The sequence below is a fragment of the Nelumbo nucifera genome, chromosome 2, assembly GCF_055504915.1.
Source record: "Nelumbo nucifera cultivar China Antique chromosome 2, China Antique-T2T, whole genome shotgun sequence".
NCBI classification, from domain to species: Eukaryota; Viridiplantae; Streptophyta; class Magnoliopsida; order Proteales; family Nelumbonaceae; genus Nelumbo; species Nelumbo nucifera.
In genome coordinates this window covers 56,510,930-56,531,905 of record NC_142650.1, presented here as the reverse complement: position 1 = coordinate 56,531,905, position 20,976 = coordinate 56,510,930, and the positions used below count along the sequence as shown (strand labels likewise).

General features: G+C 39.3%; 1 protein-coding gene and 1 non-coding gene across 2 annotated transcripts in view; one reads left to right on the top strand and one right to left on the bottom strand.

Annotated features, from left to right (window-relative positions):
- The window catches only part of LOC104587363 (uncharacterized), an 86,106-nt gene extending 67,902 nt beyond the window's left edge, over positions 1-18,204 (top strand). The window contains exons 12-14 of the mRNA XM_010244941.3: positions 2,966-3,159; positions 17,163-17,644; positions 17,815-18,204. Coding sequence (XP_010243243.1) covers positions 2,966-3,159; positions 17,163-17,640 — 672 coding nt within the window. The 3' untranslated portion in view covers positions 17,641-17,644; positions 17,815-18,204. The remainder of the gene's footprint in view (positions 1-2,965; positions 3,160-17,162; positions 17,645-17,814) is intronic.
- A 1,951-nt stretch (positions 18,205-20,155) lies between these two features.
- On the bottom strand, positions 20,156-20,248 carry TRNAY-GUA (transfer RNA tyrosine (anticodon GUA)). Its single transcript has 2 exons — positions 20,212-20,248; positions 20,156-20,191 (listed from the first exon to the last, which is right to left on the bottom strand). It is a non-coding gene; the product is annotated as a tRNA-Tyr (tRNA).
- Positions 20,249-20,976: the final 728 nt, after the last annotated feature.

Below are 20,976 nucleotides of genomic sequence, written 5' to 3'. Positions count from 1 at the left end.
AAAAAACTTGGAGAGAAAAGAACAATTTTGGGAGAAAGGTTAGCAGCTGATTACCCTTGTAGAGCCATTGTTTATGTAAAAGATGTACAGAGACAATAAATACCTTGATTATGATACACAGCTCCCCATCGAGCTATTCTTACCAAGTAGAAAGTGCAAAAAACTGATCTGATTTAAAAACTGTATAGAAAAGAAAAGAAAAAGATTGTGCAGAGAAGAGAAGATGAGAAACATTGAAGAGAATGGGGAGAAGCCAAAACAGAATTAGGTCTGGCTGCCCCTTTCATTGTCTTATATACTCAAACTAAAAAAGGGATACAATGACAAGTATACCCTTAGTAAGTCGGCCACTATTAAAATATAAGAGCATACTATCAACTAAACATAAACCAATGGGCCTTGGGCCTGATTACTCTAACTAAACATTATAAATAAAACAAAAGATAAACTAATGGGCCTTGGGCCTAATAACTGTAACTAAACATTATAAATAAAAACAAAGGATGTTATCAGCCCAATCTCAACACTCACCATGCTTTGTTTTCTGAGATTTCCAACTTGGTTTTCACATTGCCTTAGTAGGAAAATCTGCCAATTGTTTCCCAATTGTCATGAAAGGAAAACATGCTTCTTGAGAAGTAAATCCCTTGATTACTTCCACCTCGGGTGGAAGCTTTTGCTTGGCTGATGGCTATGGACAATGTGTTGACAGTAGACCATTTGAAGACAAGAGGAATCAAGCATAACAGCATGTTCAGTTTTTCTTGGTGCAAAACTAAACTGGGTTTGCATGCTTCTCTATGAACAATTTTGCATTAACTTTTTTTGCACTGTTACAAGTTATAAAATTCAGCATTTCAGCCTATATGAGAGCGCTAAAAATTCTGGATCTGCAAACATGCAGGTTGTGGGGCATTATGGAGGATGGGAAAGGGGGATGGTTTTTGGAGTTGGCTTGGGAAGTGATTATTTTTTATGGTGCATATCTCTGTTAAGTATTAGTCAAGTGCTTAGAATTGATTGATTCTTGGGGAAAGGGGGGATTGCAGTCCATGTGGTTTGAGTGTTTTATTAGTTTTTTTCTAAACTTTTATTGCATTTGTTGTTAATGTATCCTGTTTTTATTGAATGGTGGATTGTTTCCTTGAGGTAGTCTGTAGGCTATAATTGAGGGGTTTGGTTGATGAGGAGATTTCATTGGATAAAAAAATAAGGCTTTTTGAAGAATCCAGTTGATTACCTGCTAAGAAGTTAGGGTGTAATAGGAGTCATTCCCCCTCAAAGAGAGTCTCACTACATTCGTCTCCCTAGCAGCTGGTGGAGTTAAATTAAACTTTGATGGTTACAGATTGGGCAACCCAAGAGCGTCCGGAATAGGAGGTTCCATTAAAGATCAAAATAGAAGCATCATGGCACAATTTTATGGGCCCATAGAGGTAGGGAACTCAATTGGGGCTTAACTGTTAACATTTCTGCATGGACTAAGAATGACAAGGACTCTAAATTTGAGGAATATTATAGTAGAGGGTGACTCAGAGGTTGTGCTGTAATGGCTGCAAAAAAGCAAAAAAGGCCCATAGCTATATTTGTACCAATTGAAGGAGCTGAGAATCTTGGCTTCTGATGTAAATGCAAGTTTCACTTGGACTTACAGATCATCTTATGGACTAGCTAATGCAATGGATAAACAAGGGGCTGAGGTAACTGTTGTAAGGAATTAACTATAGGGTGAGGAAATGCCTCAATAGAGTGCCTTACACTCACTTCTTTGGGGTGCTTGGAACTCTGTACATATTCATTGTTTTTCATATATTAATAAAGTTCACCTGCCACCAGATCTGAAATTTGTAAGACCCTATCCTATCTTAGATCAGTTAGTCATCTATTCCTCACTCTGGTATTTTTTTAAACCTTTTTAAGGAGAGATAACAGAGTAACTGGCTCCTGGATGAACTATCCCCCAATATGACTTTCCTCCCAACAACATCATTGACAAGGCTATCTATTAAAAAGTTGGCTAATCTTGTGTACATATGAATGAGATATTTACCTTGGAAGCCAAAAGATCTAGCATATCTAATAAGATGTTAAAACAATATAAGTTTCCTTTCATCTCTACTTTCTCTTAGTCATTTAGCCTTTGGACCTGAATAGACTAGTATGGCTTCAGCATCATATCTTCTAAAAGTTCCACAAACTTCTGAGTGCCTGGATTCCCAAGGGAGCACCCATCAACATTGGATTTTTTCTTCTAAGAGAAACAATCTCTGTACTACATTCTATTTATGAATGATGAACTTCACTGCCCCCAATCTTCCAGTTAAACTGTCTGCCAAATACCTTAGAATTTTTTTTTTAGGTTTGGTCTAGTGGGTAAGTTATGTCGATTAAATCAATGGTTTTTCAGTTGGTTACTCGTGAGTAAACATTCCACCATTACTCTCCTCCTAAATGCTCTATAAATTCATGCATGGACTCCACATAAATATTCCTCTTCTGGTGGAAGGGAAGGGTGAAAAGGCTAGGTTTCAACTCTCAAAACAAATTCAGGATGTCCATAGGAGGCTTCCAGTTTGGAACCGAAATGAGATGTGGAGAGGATCCCAGTCCTAGTGGCAAAATTTGAAATAATGAAGATGTGATGGATAATCATAACACTGACCTCAGCATGTATATGAGGTGTTTAACTTCATGGTTTTGTCTCATTGGTTCTCATTTGAATCATCCCCCAGCAAAAAGCTTGGATTTTTTGTGGGGCCAGGCCAAGCCAAGTAGCTTTTATTGGAAAGTCCTGCATTGACAAGAGTATTCAGATCAAGGACCTTTGAGCAATCTGATACAAAGTTGTTAATGCTAAACAATGAAGAACTAGAAAGAGAGTAAATCCCTTTATTATGATATGATGTGCTGTAATCACAATAATAATATGTCACAACTCACAACACTTTACTTATATTTTTTGCAGAATGGCATGCTTTTAGTGTTTGATATGCGCCAAACCTCAAGGCCTATGGAATCTTTAAATGGAATTATCGAAAAACCTGTTCATGCCATTTACTCTCTTGTAAATGACTCTGCTCCTCCTTCCGGTACTAGAACAGTACTAAGCGCATCAGCAGCTGGCCCTTGTGTGTGGAATGTTGGTGATTCTGGAGTAAGGTTAGTTTATATACGTGCGATTTATACATTGATGCTTGTTTTTATTAGTTAACAATCTGCTTTGATTGGCTTCCAGTTCATATTGAGTTCTATTTTTCTTCCTTTTGGATATTTTCTGATGCATTTAAAATTATTCTTTTATTTTTTTTATTTGCTGATTTTATATTTGTGGTTCACAAAGTTAACAAGATGTTGCCTAGGCAGGCGCCTAGTTATCACCTGGGAAACCAAGTAGTATATGGTTAGTGATCTATAGACCCACCATTTTTTCACAAATATTAAGCACCTGCCTTGCCAGTGCTGCTTACGCACCCACCTAGGTGAGGCAATTGGTAAGGCATATGCCTTGTATTACATATTGAGGTTGTGTGTATGCATGTCTTTTTTTTTATGTACATTGAGGTGCATAGAGTCAAATTATATATTGGTCATTGATGATATATCTTTAATTTTTTATTCAAGGTTTCAATGCAAGTTCAATACCTAAAGAATTGATTGATAAATTTCATAGTGTCTTATTAATTGTTTTTTGATATTCCTCTGTAATGTTCATTTTTACTCATTTTCTTAGATTATTGTTGCAGTACTTCTTTTCTTGGATTCAATATGTCGCTTCTTTGCACTCTTTTTCTTGCATTGTATGTGATAAAATGCTCGTCTTCTTGAATTCATTGACTTTTTGTCATGGTGGCAAAGAGGTACAGACACATATATTAAATCTATTATAAAGAGACTTTCACACCTTTGACAATATTGAATTCTTTTGACTGCTACTGGCTCTTGCTGCTCATTGCTTTTGGCCTCTTAGTTAATTGGACATCAAGAATGCATTTCTAAACAAATATTTTCATGAAAAAGTTTACATGCAACTCCTCTTAGGTATCATTGTGCAAGGTCTATAATCTAAAGAAGTAAATGGCCTAAAGCAATCACCTAGGGCCTGGTTTAGATCTTGGGAGTCCGTTCAACAATTCGATTCAATCAATGTCATCCAAAGATGCCACTGTTAATTCCTGTATCCAGTCCTCGCTCTCTGGTTTTAACTGGAACCTAAATTTCAGAAGACCTTTAAGAAACTTAGAGATTGATGAGACAGCAAATCTTTCAAGTTCTCTAAGTGAGGTTTACATTTCCTCAGCAAACCCAGACCAACGCATTTGGACACTTCAACCTGATGGCAAGTGCTCAGTTAAGTCCTTTAGAGCCTTGGTTACAGAATCCCCCTACTCTAATTTCCCCACAAGAGGGTCTGGTGCTCTGACATTCCCCCTAGGGTCTCTTTCTTTGTTTGGGAGGCCTGCCTTCACAAAATCAACACCTATGACTTGGTTCAGAAGAAGAATAAAGGCAGATTGTTTACCTCCCCCCATGCTTTCCCTTAATGTCTGAAAGAAGGTGAATCCACTGATCACCTCTTTCTTCGCTGCCTAGAAACAAGGAACTCTGGTTCTACTTCCTTAATCTTGTAAGGCACAGCTGGGTCTTTCCTAGAAATTTAATCGATTTCATCTGGCAAGGGAGGGGCAATGGTCAGAAGCAGGGGGAAAATTTATTGGTGCACAATTGCCCAAGCAGTATTATGGTGTGTTTGAGAAGAAAGAAACTGTTAGAGTCGGCAGAATAAGGGGCAGTCTGGTCATTTTGTCATATAATTAGAAGTGAGTTGTCTATTTTGTCTGTGTTTAAGTCGTGTCCCATACTTAATTAGGGACATAGTTGTCTTTTGTATTCTAATGCGTAAGTTATAAATACAAGGTGGGTCACCTGAAAGAGAGTGATTCTTCGCACTAGCCAAACCCTTTCTTTCTCTCCTCTCTTCTTTTTCTTCTCTTCTCTCCTTTCTTATTTCTGAACTAAGACTGTACTAGTGTCAATCGATCCACAAACATGGTATCACATCACTGGAAATCAGTTTGCTTCCTTCCTTTCTTTTCTCCTTGGATCGCCATATCAGATTTGAGTTTTGTTTTTTTTTTTTGAAAGTTCTCATCAATCAGTTGGAGGATCGATAAGGGGCCAAAAATGAGTCATCGTTTTTCCTAGGAGGTAACTATGCTTCCAGTCGTTGCGGTGATGTTTGTCTTGGTGGTGTACTAGAAACCCTCTACTCGACAACTTGAAGAGGGCTGGTTCGTGGACAGGTGTGAATAGAAGTCTATGGTCAGCTGATAGCATGGTATTTTCTCTCTATTTTGGATTGGGTTTGAACTATGTGGCAGTGCTGATTGATAGGTATGTGTAGGAACTGTGTTTGTTTCCTATTTATATCTGAATGTGTGTGACAGCAGTAGGGCTTTTAGTGTTGAACCCTATAACAGTGATTTTTTCAGCAACAGTTGCTTAATTGTGGTGTTGTAAACTTGTGTAATGATTTCCTTTGATTATCTAAATGTACAAATGACCTCTATCAAATTAAATGGTGTGTGCCGTGGGCTAAGTCAATGGAAGTGTTTCTGAGAGCCAAGAAAAAGGTGAAACATGTGAAGGAGGAGAAACCCTCGTCTGACTCTCAAGGGTATAGTGAGTGGGAATAGGAGGATGCACAAACTATGACCTAGTTGTGGAATAGCATGGAACTGAAAATTAGTGTGAACTTCATGTTCTTGGATACAACCAAGGAAATATGGGATCATGCTAAGAAACTTTATTCTGGCCAAGATAACACCACTAGAGTATACCAATTGTATCAAGAGTACTTTAGCTTGAAGCAAGGAAATCAGAGCCTAGAGGAGTATTATGCTAGTATAAGAAACCTTCGTAATGAGCTTAATGCGTATGACCCTTTGACTTCTGATGTTAAAATTCAACAACAGCAATGGGAATAACTTAATGTGACAAGATTTTTGGTGGGATTGAAATTTGAATGTGAACTTGTGAGGGTACAAATACTAGGTGGATATGCTCTTCCCTCTCTTGAGGAGGTGTTTGCCCAACTCCGAAGGATTTCTATTGAACCTTCGGAGCATTCCACTCTCTTGGACAAGTCTATTTTTATGGTGGCGAGAGGGGAGGTTGTGGAAATAGAGGTGGTGGAAGTGGACGTGGATTTCCAAGGAGCCAAGGTGGCCCTTTGTTTAATCATACTAGTGGTCGAGGTGGAGGTCATGGTAGAGGGTGGAGTAATGGTCCTTGGAGGTGCACACATTGTGGATTAGGACATACTATTAATTTCTCTTATGACTTACATGGTCCGCCCAGCACTCGGGCCAATCATGTTGTGTGACTAGTGATGGTGGCACAGTTAGTGAAAACCAACAAGTTGATCAAACACCCCCCACATCTACACGTGCTTTTGGGAAGGAAATGGTGAGTGTCTGTGTGATGAATATGAAAAATTTCTTCAGCCATCCTCTCAATAGAATATAGTCACTCTTGCTCATTCAGGGCTTGCTTGGCATCTAAACCTTCACATTGGATTATTGACTCTGGAGCCTCTGATCATATGATTGGGACTCCATGTGTGTTTTCCTCTCTTTTCCCAGTCTTTGACATCTCAAACACTGACACTTGCTAATGATCTACTTCTCCCATTTGTGGTGTTGGTGATGTTGACCTCACATCTTTATCATTATCCTCTGTCTTATGTACCCAAATTTCCTTTTAACCTTATGTCAGTTAGTAGGTTGACTAAATCTCTTAATTGTTCTACAACCTTTTACCCATTTTCTCGTGTGTTTTAGGATCTCAAGACGGGGATGAAGATTGGTGAAGGGCATGAAGTAGGTGGATTGTATTACCTTGATGGTGGTGGCCTATAAGTAGCACTTCAATCTTCTCCTACTCCTCTCCAGTGGCACTACAGACTTGGTCATCTGTCTCTCAAGGCTCTGAAGTTACTTGTTCCATTATCAAGTCATCTTTCTTCTTTGGATTGTGAGTCATGTCATTTTGGAAAACACCATAGAGTCTTTCTCAGTCCTAGGTTTGATAGTTGTGTTTTGGTTCCTTTTTCATTAGTTCATTCAGATGTTTAGGGTCCAAATAAAGTAGTGTTGTACAACGGCTACAAATACTTTATAATTTTTGTTGAGATTATTCAAGGATGACCTCACATCTTTATCTTTATCCTCTATTTTCCAAAAATTTCATACTGAAATTTGTACCCAATTTGGTGTTCATATTAAGATTCTCCATTTGTATAATGCAAAAGAGTACAACTCAACACCATTTTAGCAATACTTAGAACAATACGGTGTGATTAACCAAACTTGTTCTTATACCTCGCAATAGAATGGCATGACTGAACGGAAGAACCGACACTAGAAATTGCTTGGTCCATTTTGCATGATATGAATGGTTCCAAGCATTTTTGGAGTGATGTTGTTCTTACATCATGTTTTCTCATCAATCAAATGCCCATATCTATCCTTGGAAGTTAGTCACCTTTTTTCAGTCTTGTTTCCTACTCTATCTTCATTTCCTTTTCTTCCTAAGGTTTTTGGTTGTGTTTGTTTTGTTCATAATCTAGGGCCTGGACTGGATAAGTTAGACGCACATGCTACAAAATGCATCTTCCTTGGCTATTCCAGAACCCAAAAAGGGTATAAGTGTTACAACCCTAGCTCTTATCATTCTTTTGTGTGTTTGGATGTTACTTTCTTTAAGTCTGTCCCCTTCTTCACTAGTGTTGATTTTCATCATTGGAAGCTGAACTACTGTAGTCAAAGTAGCAGAAAAGAGGAGGAGAAGAAGAGATGCTGGAATGTCGAACTGTACTAGCCAATCGACCATGCTATTATTTATATTTGAATGTAGTACAAGATACAAGAAATTACTGGAATGCCTCTGATTAGTGATGGGACACCCAGTTAACTTAAAACATTAAACAGGCTTAGGCCCATTAACATAGGCCCAATTACAGGATAACTTAAACTTAAGTATGGGCTAATAAGAACTCTTATCAGCCGAACACTCATACAAAGAGACATCATTCTAACATTCTAACACTCCCCCTCAAGCTAAGCATGGATATCAATCATGTTTAGCTTGCCAAGTATGTCCCTGAACTTTGTTGTTGCCAGTCCTCTATTCAATACATCTGCAATTTGCATCTCTGATGGAGTATAAGGCACACAGAGTTCTCCTGAAACAATTCTCTCTCTGACAAAGTGTCGATCAATTTCAATATGTTTTGTCCTGTCATGCTGCACGGGGTTGTTGGCAATATTGATAGCAGCTTTATTATCACAATACAGCCTGAGAGGACTCTGAGCCTTAATACCAAGCTCATTAAGAAGAGTTCTGAGCCATAAGAGTTCAGCAACCCCATGTGCCATAGCTCGGTATTCTGCTTCTGCACTTGTTCTAGCCACAACAATCTGCTTCTTACTGCGCCATGTGATCAGGTTTCCTCCCAAGAATGTACAGTAACCTAAGGTTGATTTTCTATCTCCAGCAGACCCAGCCCAATCAGCATCAGTGTAGGCTTCAATTTCAAATCTGCTGTTTTTCCTGAATAGAATTCCTTTCCTTGGGCAAGTCTTCAAGTATCTGAGAATTCTTTCCACTGCTCTCATATGAGGGGCCTTTGGTGAGTGCATGAATTGACTGACAACATGCACTGCATAGGCAATGTCTGGCCGAGTAAGGGATAAGTATATCAGTTTTCCTACCAATTTTTGGTACCTCTCTTTATCACAGTATTCCTCACCCATTGATTTTTGTAGTCCATGGTTTGGTTCTATTGGAGTGTCTGCTGGCCTGCACCCCATCATGCCTGTTTCCTCTAGGAGATCTAGCACATATTTTCGCTGACATATGTAGATTCGTTGTCTTGATCTAGCAACTTCAATCCCAAGAAAATATCTCAGATTTCCCAGGTCTTTGATCTCAAATTCTGAAGCTAAGAACTCCTTCAGCCTCTTCATCTCTTCCACGTCATTTCCAGTAATCACCATATCATCCACATAAACAATGAGAGTCGTAAGTTTGTCATCCTGTCTCCTTGTAAACAATGTATGATCTACACTGCTCTGAGTGTACCCCACTTTCTTCATGGCCATACAAAGTCTCTCAAACCATGCCCGGGGAGACTGCTTCAAACCATATATTGCTTTCCTTAGTTTACACCTTCTTTCCAACATCATAGCCAGGTGGAGGTTCCATGAATACCTCTTCATGAAGATCACCATTTAGGAAGGCATTCTTCACATCCAGCTGATGGAGTTCCCAAGAGAAATTTGCTGCTAGTGACAGTAGAACCCCGATTGTGTTGAGCTTTGCTACTGGAGCAAAGGTTTCCTTGTAGTCAATTCCTTTCTTTTGTGTAAATCCCTTTGCCACATGTCTGGCCTTGTACCTCTCGATTGACCCATCTTCCCTGTGCTTTACTGTGAATACCCACTTGCACCCAACAGTGCCTTTCCCCTCTGGCAGGTCTACCAATTCCCACGTTCTTGCTTTCATTAGGGCTTTCATCTCTTCATTCATGGCTTCTTTCCACCTTGGATCAGATGTCGCCTCTGAGTACCTGGAAGGGACACATACAGAGGAAAGAGCAGACACAAAGGAGTGATAGGCAAGAGATAAGTGTGAGTAAGAAACATAATCAGCTATGGGATGCCGGGTGGTACAAGAACGAACAGGCTTACAGAGAGCAATAGGAAGATCCAAATCCGAAGTGAGTGAGTCAGAAGTACCTTGGATTGCAGAGACAGATTGATCTGAGTTCAACTGGTTGCAATCATGAGGTTGAGGGCCCTTCTTCCTTCTGCTGTATGTAAGTATCTCTTTCTCTTGCCTATTGGAACCTTCAGGAGCATCTGCTGTATCAGAAGAAGTAACTGGCATAGTGGGAGACCCACTAGGTTGACCCGGAATGTCACAGCTAGGAGTAGTGGAAGGTGATGAAAGGGGAACAAAAAAGAAGGGAGAATGAGAATCTTCTTCCAACCCACTAGTCTCCCCTTGAAGAGGTTTCTAAGAAGACTGGAAATAGGGTTGAGACTCAAAAAAGACTACATCTCTGGTGACATATTTTTTCATGGAGACGGGATCATAACACTCATACCCCTTTTGTGTAGGAGAGTACCCCAAAAATATTCCCTTCGTAGCCTTGCGATCCAGCTTGGTTTTCTTTGGATTCTTCACATGTATGAAGCATGTACAACCAAAAACCCGTGGAGGAAGAGGAAATTTTGGAAGAGTGGGACACAAAACAGAGAAAGGAGTCTTCATACCCAATACCTTAGATGGCATCCGATTTATCAGGTATGATGCAGTGAATATAGCTTGAGACCAATATTGCTTGGGCACTTTGTGCTGGAAAAGTAGGGCTCGAGCTGTCTCCAATAGTTGCCTGTTCTTGCGCTCAGCAACCCCATTTTGCTGAGGGTTGTAAGCACATGATGATTGGTGTAACATGCTTGCATCTTCCATGAATGAGTTTAGGGATCTTTCAAAGTATTCAGTTGCATTGTTCGACCGGAATTGCTTAATCTTCTTCTCAAATTGTGTTTCAATCATCTTGCAAAAAATCATGGTTATCCGTAGAACTTCATCACGTCCTTTTAACAGATAAATCCAAGTGCACCGAGAATAATGGTCAATAAAACTGATAAAGTAACGAAAGCCATCAATGGAAACAATGGGTGAAGGTCCCCAAACATCAGAATGAACCAAATCAAAAGGAGCTCGAATTTCATTATTGTTTTGACATTTGACACACATCACAAATTAAACTTTGACTTGGAATTCCCTTTACATAATTCGGGAAACATTGCTAAAGAAGAGAAAGACACATGACCTAGCCTAGCATGCCACAGGTGCAACCTATCTATTGACTCCACACTTTCTGGACTAGTAGTAGCAGAAGCTTGTAGGGCTGAGATGATGTCTGCATCAAAATAGTAGAGGCCCCCATACTCATGACCACTCCCAATCGTTCTCCTCGTCAATCTGTCCTGGAAAACACAATGAGAGGGAAAAAAAGTTATACTGCAGTTCAAATTTTTTGTAAGCTTTGAAACATACAACATATTTGAGGTATGATTAGGAACATGTTGGACTGATTTAAGAGAGAGATCCTTGCTTAGGTCAACCACCCCCTTTCTCGAGATGGTGGAGAGAAACCCATCTGCCACTCTCATCTTATCCTGGCCAGACAACAAATGATATGAAGAGAATAAGGAGGATATATGTGTCATATGGTCAGTGGCTCCGGAATCAATCACCCAAGAGGTAGAATTAATGGAACTAGTTGCACTAAATGCAAAGGCTGTACCTGATTTGGCAAGAGAGGTGGAAGCTAAAGGATTGTTCTTCAGACGGGCTAATGCTCGACTGAGAACCTCTACCTCACTAGCTATGAAGCCCAAAGTACTTGGTCCAGAGGAGTCGACAGCCTGCCCTGCGGAGGAAGAGGACACTGTCGGAGTATTCTGTGAGTTGTCACTACTGTTGTTGGTGGCAAGATTCCCACTTGCTGTGTGACCCTTATGTTGCCTTTTGTCCTTTCTCAAAGCAGCTGGCTTCAGATGAGGATACAAGACCCAACATTTGTCCTTTGTATGTTTCTCACCACCACAATGGGTACACTTGAGGGACTTCTTGTCTGGATATCTATTTCCCTTAGTGGAGACTAGGGCTGAATGTTCTCTAAATAGTCCAGTTGATTGTGTCTGGGAGTCAACTTGCATCTCCCTTCTCCTGACTTCTTCATTCCTCACCAGGTAATAAACATGGTGAAGCTCTGGTAATTCATCTCTCCCTAGAATTTGTGACCTTATACCCTCATATACTGGGTCTAGGCCAGCCAGAAACTTGAAGGCTCTGCTCTCTTCAATTTGCTTATCATGTCTCTCCTTGTCCTTGGCATTTTCCCAATCTAATATCAAGTGATGGTCAAGTTCTTCCCAAAGACCTTCCAGAGTTGCAAAGTATGTTGCAACTGTCATATCACCTTGCCTTAGGGCAGCAATCTCTTGATTCAATTTGTAGATTCTCGCATTGTTTTTCTTCTATCCATAGGTCTTAGACACCTTTTCCCAAATCTTGGCTGCTGTAGGAAAGTGATGAACAGTCCTGGCAACCCGAGGAGTCATAGAGGCAAGCAACTAGGACATAACTGTGGCATTCTCCTTGCGCCACACAGCATAATCTGCACTGCCAACATCAGGTTCCTTCTTGCTCCCATCTAGGTAGCCTGTGAGTTTACGGGAAGTAATAAACAACATTGCAGAAACGGACCACTCCCTGAAGTTGTATTCATTCAGTAGCACACTTGTAATCTGCAGGCTGTGCAGATTAGGGTTTTCCAGATTTGAAGACCTTGCTGCAGGTCTGTTATCCCTAGAAGAAACATCTCCGGATATTGAAGACATCTTGACTGCAGCCACTGTGTAGATGGCACTAATTTAAGGCTAGCTGAAGCAGTTCTGAAAGTTCTGAACCAGTTCTGATGTAGGTTCTGATTAGCCGAAGTAACCTCAGCAGGCCCTGACAGCTCGCAGCACAGTTTCAGACTTGCCGAGAATGTCACAGTTCTGAAGCAGTTCAGTTACAGCAGCAATTGAGGTGTTCTGGGCTGGTAACCGACCTGTGCTATGAAGACTCCACTTGAACTTCGAGTACTGCAACTGTAAAGGGAGTTCCCCTCCTTACGGCCAACACTAGGACTGCTGAAATCAGTCCTCAACTAGGTCTGTCCTATACAGACCTCTCTTAGCAGCCGAATAGCTGCTAACTACTAGAAACTAGTAGGACATCAGCTTCTGGGTCTTACCTCCCTTGCGCCCTACAACCAAGGGAAACCCTAGGTCGAACCTTGTGTTGTTCTCCTGCAACCCTAGGGTTTCATAGCAGCAACCTAGATAAAAAAGAAGAAGAAAGACATCAAGAAAGAGGAGATGGCGTCGGCTGTAACCAGGAAGGTGCTTAATGCTCTGATACCATGAAAGCTGAACTACTATAGTCGAAGTAGCAGAAAAGAGGAGAAGAAGAAGAGATGCTGGAATGTCGAACTGTACTAGCCAGTCGACCATGCTATTATTTATATTTGAATGTAGTACAAGATACAAGAAATTACTGGAATGCCCCTGATTAGTGATGGGACACCCAGTTAACTTAAAACATTAAACAGGCTTAGGCCCATTAACACAGGCCCAGTTACAGGATAACTTAAACTTAAGTATGGGCTAATAAGATCTCTTATCAGCCGAACACTCATACAAAGAGACATCATTCTAACATTCTAACATTCTAACATTCTAATAATCATCCTCCTATGCCTCCTCTTCCTGTTCCAATTGAGGACCCCATTCCTACAATTCCTGTTGTTTCTCCATCATCATCTCCTCCAATGCAGGTTAGCACCAATCACACAAGTGGTATTCGCAGAAGGACATCAGCTCCTCCTCTAGTTCATTCCTTGCTGTTGGATCCAAAAGTTGTGCCCTCTCCTTCTGTTATTGATCTTCTCATTGCATTGTGGAAAGGTTAACGTAGTTGTACTTCTCATCCTATTTCCCATTATGTTTCTGCCACTCACCTTTTTGCTTCCCATCGACAGTTTATATCTTTCTTATCTTCTGTTCTATTCCTAAGAATGTCCAGGAAACCCTTACCTCCCTAGGGTGGTGCCAAGCAATGGAAGAGGAGTTTTCTACACTGGCAAGTAATCACACGTGGGACTTACCATTCTCCCTCTTAGTAAGCATCTTGTCACATGTAAGTGGGTGTATACAGTGAAGCATCTTCTAGATGGAAGAGTTGAAAGGTTGAAGGCTCGGTTGGTGGTAAAAGGGTACTCTCAATTGTATGGTGTTGACTACATGGAAACATTCTCTTCCATAGCTAAGAGTGTTCAGTTCGGGTGTTGATCTCTTTAGCAGCAATGTATGATTGGCCTCTCTTTCAACTTGATATTAAAAATGCCTTCTTATATGGTGATATCCTTGAAGAAGTATATATGGAGCAACCACTAAAGTTTGTTGCTCAGGGGGAGGATGGTAAGGTTTCTAGACTTAAGAATGTGATCTATGGGCTGAAATAGTCTCTACGCGCGTGGTTTGTTAGATTTAGTGAAGTGGTAAGGGACTTTGGCATGAAGCAGTGCCAAGTCGACCATTCTGTGTTCAACTATGAATCAAAGGCTGGAAAGATTTTGTTAGTGGTGTATGTAGATGACATTGTTATCATTGGTAGTGATACTAGTGGGATTGCCATGTTGAAGACTTTTCTGCATGAACACTTCCAAACAAAAGACTTGAGTAAGCTGAAATATTTTTTGGGAATAGAAGTTGCAAGATCAAGAAATGGTATTAACTTGTGCCAAAGAAGAGATAGGGTTACTAGGTGCCAAAGCAGCTAAAAGACCTATGGAACCAAATGTCAAGTTGAGTATTGATGCAGGTAAAGAGTTTGAAGATCCTGGGAGGTATAGGAGGTTGGTGGGTAAGTTAAACTATCTGACTATTACTTGGTCAGACATATCATTTGCAGTGAGTGTGGTGAGTTAGTTTATGCAGCATCCATGGGTTCCACATTGGCATGCAGTTCTAAGGATTGTTAGATACTTACAGGGGGCTCTAGGTCGTGGATTGTTATACAAGAGTGGAGGAACTCTTGAGATAGTGGGATACATGGATGCTAATTGGGCCGGTACTATTTCTAACAGGAGATCCACTACAGGGTATTGTACCTTCCTTGGAGGAAATTTGGTGACTTGGAAGAGCAAGAAACAAACTGTATTAGCAAGAAGCAGTGCTGAAGTTGAATACAAGGTCATGGCACATACTACATGTGAACTAGTGAGGCTGAAAAATCTCTTGCAAGAGATGGGGTTCTCAGTTGACAAGCTGATGAAGTTGTATTGTGATAACCAAGCCATAGTTCACATCTCTTCCAATCCAGTCTTTCATGAGAGAACAAAGTATATTGAAGTTGATTGTCACTTTGTAGGAGAAAAGGTGATCAATGGGGTGATAAGTACGACACATGTAAGCTCAGGAAATTAGTGGGCAGATATGTTTACAAAAGGGTTTTGTTGTGGGAGAGTGGATTACATATGTAACCATAGTTTTCAAGGCGCCAGGGCGAGGCTAGGTGACAGGGGGGCACCCCGCCTAGGCGATGGATATTTTTATATAGAAAACATAGATCCTAGGGTAATGCCCTAGGTACCATAACCATATTTCCTTAATAAGTATTCATAGTTTTCATAAGAAAAGTATAAAGTTCATGTTAAAGTATAGAAAATCAACATATTCATAAGAAGAAAAAGAAGAAGGAAAAGAAAATTCAAAAAATATAGGGGCTGAATTTGTTATAGGAAAAGAAGAAAAGAAAATGTGTTGATTAGACAAAATTTTTAACTTCTTCCTTTTTAAAGTCTTTGGGGGTTCAATATAGCGTTTAGCAATGTTTATATTGATTAAACCCTATTAAATAAGAAAATAATAAAAAGAAATTAGTATATAAACACACAAAATGAATATTTTAGTTTAATAGTGCCTATTTTATAAATTATAATGTCAAAAAATAATGAATAAAAAAGTATTTTATAATACATAGTAAAAACTGTTTGGCGGTTAGGTGAGGCGAGCCTCAAAGGGCGCCTTGTCGCCTTGACAACTATGTATGTAACAAGCTGAGATTATATGGTGTATACTCACCAGACTGAGGGAGAGTGTTAGGGTCGGCAGAATAAGGGATAGCTTGGTCATTTTATCATATAATTAGAAGTGAGTTGTCTATTTTGTCTGTGTTTAAGTTGTGTCCCATACTTAATGAGGGACATAGTTGTCTTTTGTATTCTAATGCATAAGTTATAAATCCAAGGTGGGTCGGCTGAGAGTGATTTTTCTCACTGGCCGAAGCCGAACCCTTTCTTCCTCTCTTCTCTTCTTCTTCTTCTCTCCTTTCTTGTTCTGAACTAGTGTCAATCGATCCACAAACAGAAACAATTGCCTCTTTGAAAACAAAACCAGATCTTTTGAAGATTTACTCTCCCACATTACTTTGATTTGCAAAGAAGTTTGGGGGAAATTCTGTTCTCACCAGGACCTTCTTGCAGGTCAATTGGTATTCCTGCAAGGTTGGTATCAGAGCTGACTTTAAATTTTGATGGCAGTGCTTTGGGAAACCCTGGAGTTGCTGGGATTGGTGGAGTTCTTAGAGGAAGGGAGGAAAGCATTATGTGGGCATTTAGTGGCCCAATCGGGGTTGCTTATTCATCAAAAGCAGAAATCCTGGCTGCACTCACAGGTCTTCGAATTGCTAAAGAGAAGGGCTGGTCTGTTCTAACTCTTAAAGGAGACTCTGCTAACACAATAAGATGGTTAGGGGAGAAGGAGGGAGGCCCTTGGAGACTAGCTCATTACTTGGCTGAGGCCAGAGACATTTTGAACACCATGACTGTAAATTTAGTCTGGATTCCCAGGGAACTAGATACTGCAGCTGATGGTTTAGCTAAATCGGGTACCTTCAGGGAAATTCTTTATGGTGAAAGAAGTCTGCTTCTGTAATTTCTTTTTGCTGGTTTTGCTGTAGTATGTACATCTCCTCATGTACCTTTCTTTTTATTAATACAATCAGTTAATTCTTATTTCAAAAAAAAGTTAAATGGTGTTTACTATTTTGCTCAAGATGTGCCAACACCCTATATAAATTTGACAGTGGCAGATTGGGGTCTTCAGGAAGAATAGTAACCTACGATTATTTGAAAATGATTCTTTTTTTTTTGTTCTATAATTGTTTTGGTCGATGGGGATTTTGAAGATAGGGTTGGCTGCTTCCCTGTAGACCTCTTGTTAGGGCAATCCTCTTGTGTATGCTTGTATCTCTATACATTCATTTATTCTTTAATATAATTTTGGTTATTCACAGAAAATGGCATCTGAGGCAAAACATAGGTGCATTATTCTGCAATATTTTAAACTTAAACATATCTTGTTTTATTGTTTCTAAGGCTCTTAGGTAATGATGCTTTTGAGAATAGTAACATTTGAAGCTTCACATGATTTACTTGTTGAGTTGCACTGATATTTCTTTAACTATCATTGAAGGCCATTTCTTGTTCCTGAATTGGAGAACCAAGGGGTCTGTATGTCACTTGCTTATTGTTCATCAACTGATGACATTGTTGCTTCCTTTCGTCCCGATGGGACCACTGATTCTCAACTTTCACCTTCTCCTTCACCCACTGCCCTGGGACAAGGAATACAGGGTTCTCATGTTCTTGTCAAAAGAATTGGTAGCAGTGGTTACCAGAACTTGGGTTCTACTTCTGCCACTATAAGTAAAATTCGAATACCAAGGTCTACAATTGTAAAAGTTGGCGCTTGCACCACATTGTTTGCGTATGGGGATGACATAAACCGTGAACTATGCTTGCGGGAGTTGCCATCTTTAAGGGTTATTCAGAAATTGCAGCCACATCAGTATCCCATCCTTGATGTGAAGTATGCACATTCCTCTGGCCCAGGTCTGCTTGGTTGCATGAGTGAGGATAAATTACAGCTTTTCTCTGCAAGGGTTTCTTGAAAAGGTAACTTTATTATCATGGATTGTGTCTCTGCCTCACTTCAGTTAAAACCATGGAAAAAAAAAAAAAAGAAAAGAAAAGAACTGCCTTTCAGTTGATTCTAGTATCTCCATTTCGCTTTCTCACCCGTAAAACCTATAATTACTTGCTTAATCGTTTCCTGCTCCATACAGAGACACAGTGCGGACTGCCGGTGCTTATGAAGAAAAAAAAATTAAGAAAACTGTTACAAGTTTCAAGGACTTGAAAGAATCTTCCTTAATCATCTATTTATGTTCCATGACTTATATCACTTTGTGCCATATTTGGTTCTCTGCAACATGGTCATCTACTCATCTCACTCAGTTCTGTCAGCAGACTCTTGGGAATTCACTTTTTGGCGGGGAAAGTAAGTTGCAACTTTTGACAAGTCATTGGTCGGTCAACCAGATGCATCCATACAACCTTGTATCCATATACATGTATCTATGTAAATATTTGACTTTATAATAGATATGTCATATATGGCAATAATGTTCTGTCAGAAAAAAATTAAGGTAAGAAAAATAATCCCTTGCATCTTCCATCTTTGCCTTTTCATTTAGTTCTGAAAGTGAAACGATAAAATCAGAGTTTGGGTTGGTTTCCAACTCACTGGCGTTATTTATGGCATAATTATCAACACCAGAGTTCACAGATAAAAGTTAAAACCATGGTTTTCAAAACAGGACCGGAAAAACCGGGAACTGGTCACCTGACCAGTTCCGTTTTCCCCAAAAACCGGATTTCCCTCCAAAACGGTTGATTTTGCTCAGCGAATTGCTGAACTGTTCAAATGGTTTTGACCGTTTTTTATATTTCTGAATTTTTTTATTTTTGTCAGAATGTGCCGAGCTTTTGGTTCAAACGGTTGGACCGTTTGACCCGGTAACCGGACTCCTGACCGATTCGGTCACCGGGTTGGTTTTAAAAACCATGGTTAAAAGCAACCCCCCCCCCCCCCCCCCCCCACACACACACACACATACACATTAAGAAAATTGTAAGTTTGGGTTTTTGTTACTGATAATTCTAGAGGGAAACTCTATGATGATTTATAAAAGAATGCAGGACAATGTTACCATGGATAGCCGATTCCCCATCCATCAGATTCTGTTCAATGATGGTGCGGTTTTAAGGGTTTTATGCTCTTTGCGTCCATGTCCTCATGTTCCAATGTTTTAAAAACTGACCTAGAGGCTACACCGTTTTTGCCCCGGGTCATTGGTATATTTAATTTATATATTTTTTTAATTTAATTTTAATTTTTTATTTATAAAAATATTAAAAATTGTAATTTGAGACCAAAAAGGAATTTGGAATGGGTTTGTATATGCATTTAAGTCTATTTGGTCTGTGGGAATGGAGGTTTCGAATTGGAATCGGAATTTGGAATGGGTTATTCCGATTCCAACTGTTTGGTTGGGTAGAATTGGAATCTCATTCCCAGTCTCGGTGGAATGGTTTTCCTCCATTTAAGGGAATGGCTAATCCCTCCTCTCTTTGGGAATGAAATCTCATTCCAGCTGACACCAATTCCCATTCTTATTCCTGTCTGAACCGAATAGACTATGGGAATAGATCATTCCGATTCCAATTCCAAAGGATTCCGATTTTGACTGTGAATCAACCAGACCCTTAGTGTGCAACCTGTCATTTGGTCACCAGATTGAATGGGTCAACATGATTTTTTGACTAATTCCCAGATTTTACTAAAACCAGATGATGGATAAATGACACTAGCTTTAGCAGTTTGGAGTAGTTCATCCTGTGTTTTCTGATTTCGACTTCATTTTTGTTTTTTGCTAAAATCAACTTAACACTTCAAATTTAAATCATGATGTGGGAAAAGCAAAACTGCCTGAAGTTTGCAAAAGAATAAAATTGAAGGTGCAATCTGGTAAAGTTTTCATCAGGTTTAAAAAATAATTCAGAAATCTTTAAATTTATGCATTTTTTCCAACTTTAGATTTAAAGGTAACTTTGTCTGTTTGTAATCTGAAATTACAATTTAGGGATACTTTAAAAAATGACAGGGGCACAGATGCAGCCAATCTATAGAGTATAGACTAATGCAACATCAGAAAATAAATGAAAAAAAAATGTAGAAATCTGAAAATCAAATTTTTGTATGGGTGAAATCCCCCCTTTTTTTTAATTATATGCACTTACAACCATGTCAGCAAATGGATCAGAAGTGACGGAAGAGTCGGTGACCGGATTGAACAGACCTGTCCTGTTTATAAAACTCATCCTGCCTTTCAGCACTTTGATCAAGTGGGATAATGGTGCACATTTGTGTCCTTTAATTAATGTATACAAAAAAGAGGGTAATTGTGGGGGAATGGATTTTGTGCTCAGGAAATTATTTAATTTAATGGTGAATAGCTAAATTCAAGAGAAATTTTAAGTTTTGTATTTTAAGATTTCAAAAAAATGTTAAATTTGTGTACATGAAAAATAAAAAAAAAATTATATTTGTATAAATAAAACCATTCCGACCTGCCGGATTCGAACCAGCGACCTAAGGATGTCTATTAGGTCAAATCCAACTACAGTCCTCCGCTCTACCAACTGAGCTAAGGTCGGTTTGAGGAATAATCAGAAATTTAACTATATATACAATAGAAAGGGTTCCAAGGACATGGTTTTTATGAATAATCTAATCAGATGAGACGTTTGACCACATCCAATTGTCCAACGTTCCGTAACAAAGAAAAACAGCAATATAATCTTGGCCCAGATTCAAAAAGAGTCCCACGTGAAGGGTCATTTTTCAACCTTAGGAGTGGTGTCAGAGAGCGTCATCTCATCTCATCTAACCAAATACCAACGCAAACAGTATAGGATTTGAGCGTCATCTCATCTCATTTTTCAAGATAGTTCTCTTTGATGGCTGAATTGAGAGGCTTATTGTTTCATTTCAGTTCAACAAGTCGGCATATTTTATGGTCCATCATGGCCCACTTATCCAATTCATCATGATATATTGCCACATGTGTGGATCATGACATTCAACATGTAAGTCTAGGAAGTTAATGAATTATGATTAAGGATTGATCACATGAACTAATTTGGGTGTCATTTGGGAAGTCTTTTTTAAAGATCTTATGAAAGTTCTGACTTCTGACAGCCAAAAAAATGTAGTGGACTTTTACATAAAGATTTTGGTAATTCATAAATCGTTTGGTTAGAGATGCATCTTTCTATACATTCTTCTGCTTAAAAATAAAACGAAAAAAATTGAAAAACTTTAATTGGAGTTTCTCGAATTTAGCCTAAAATGGGCTTCTTATGTCTTTTCGGAACACAATCTT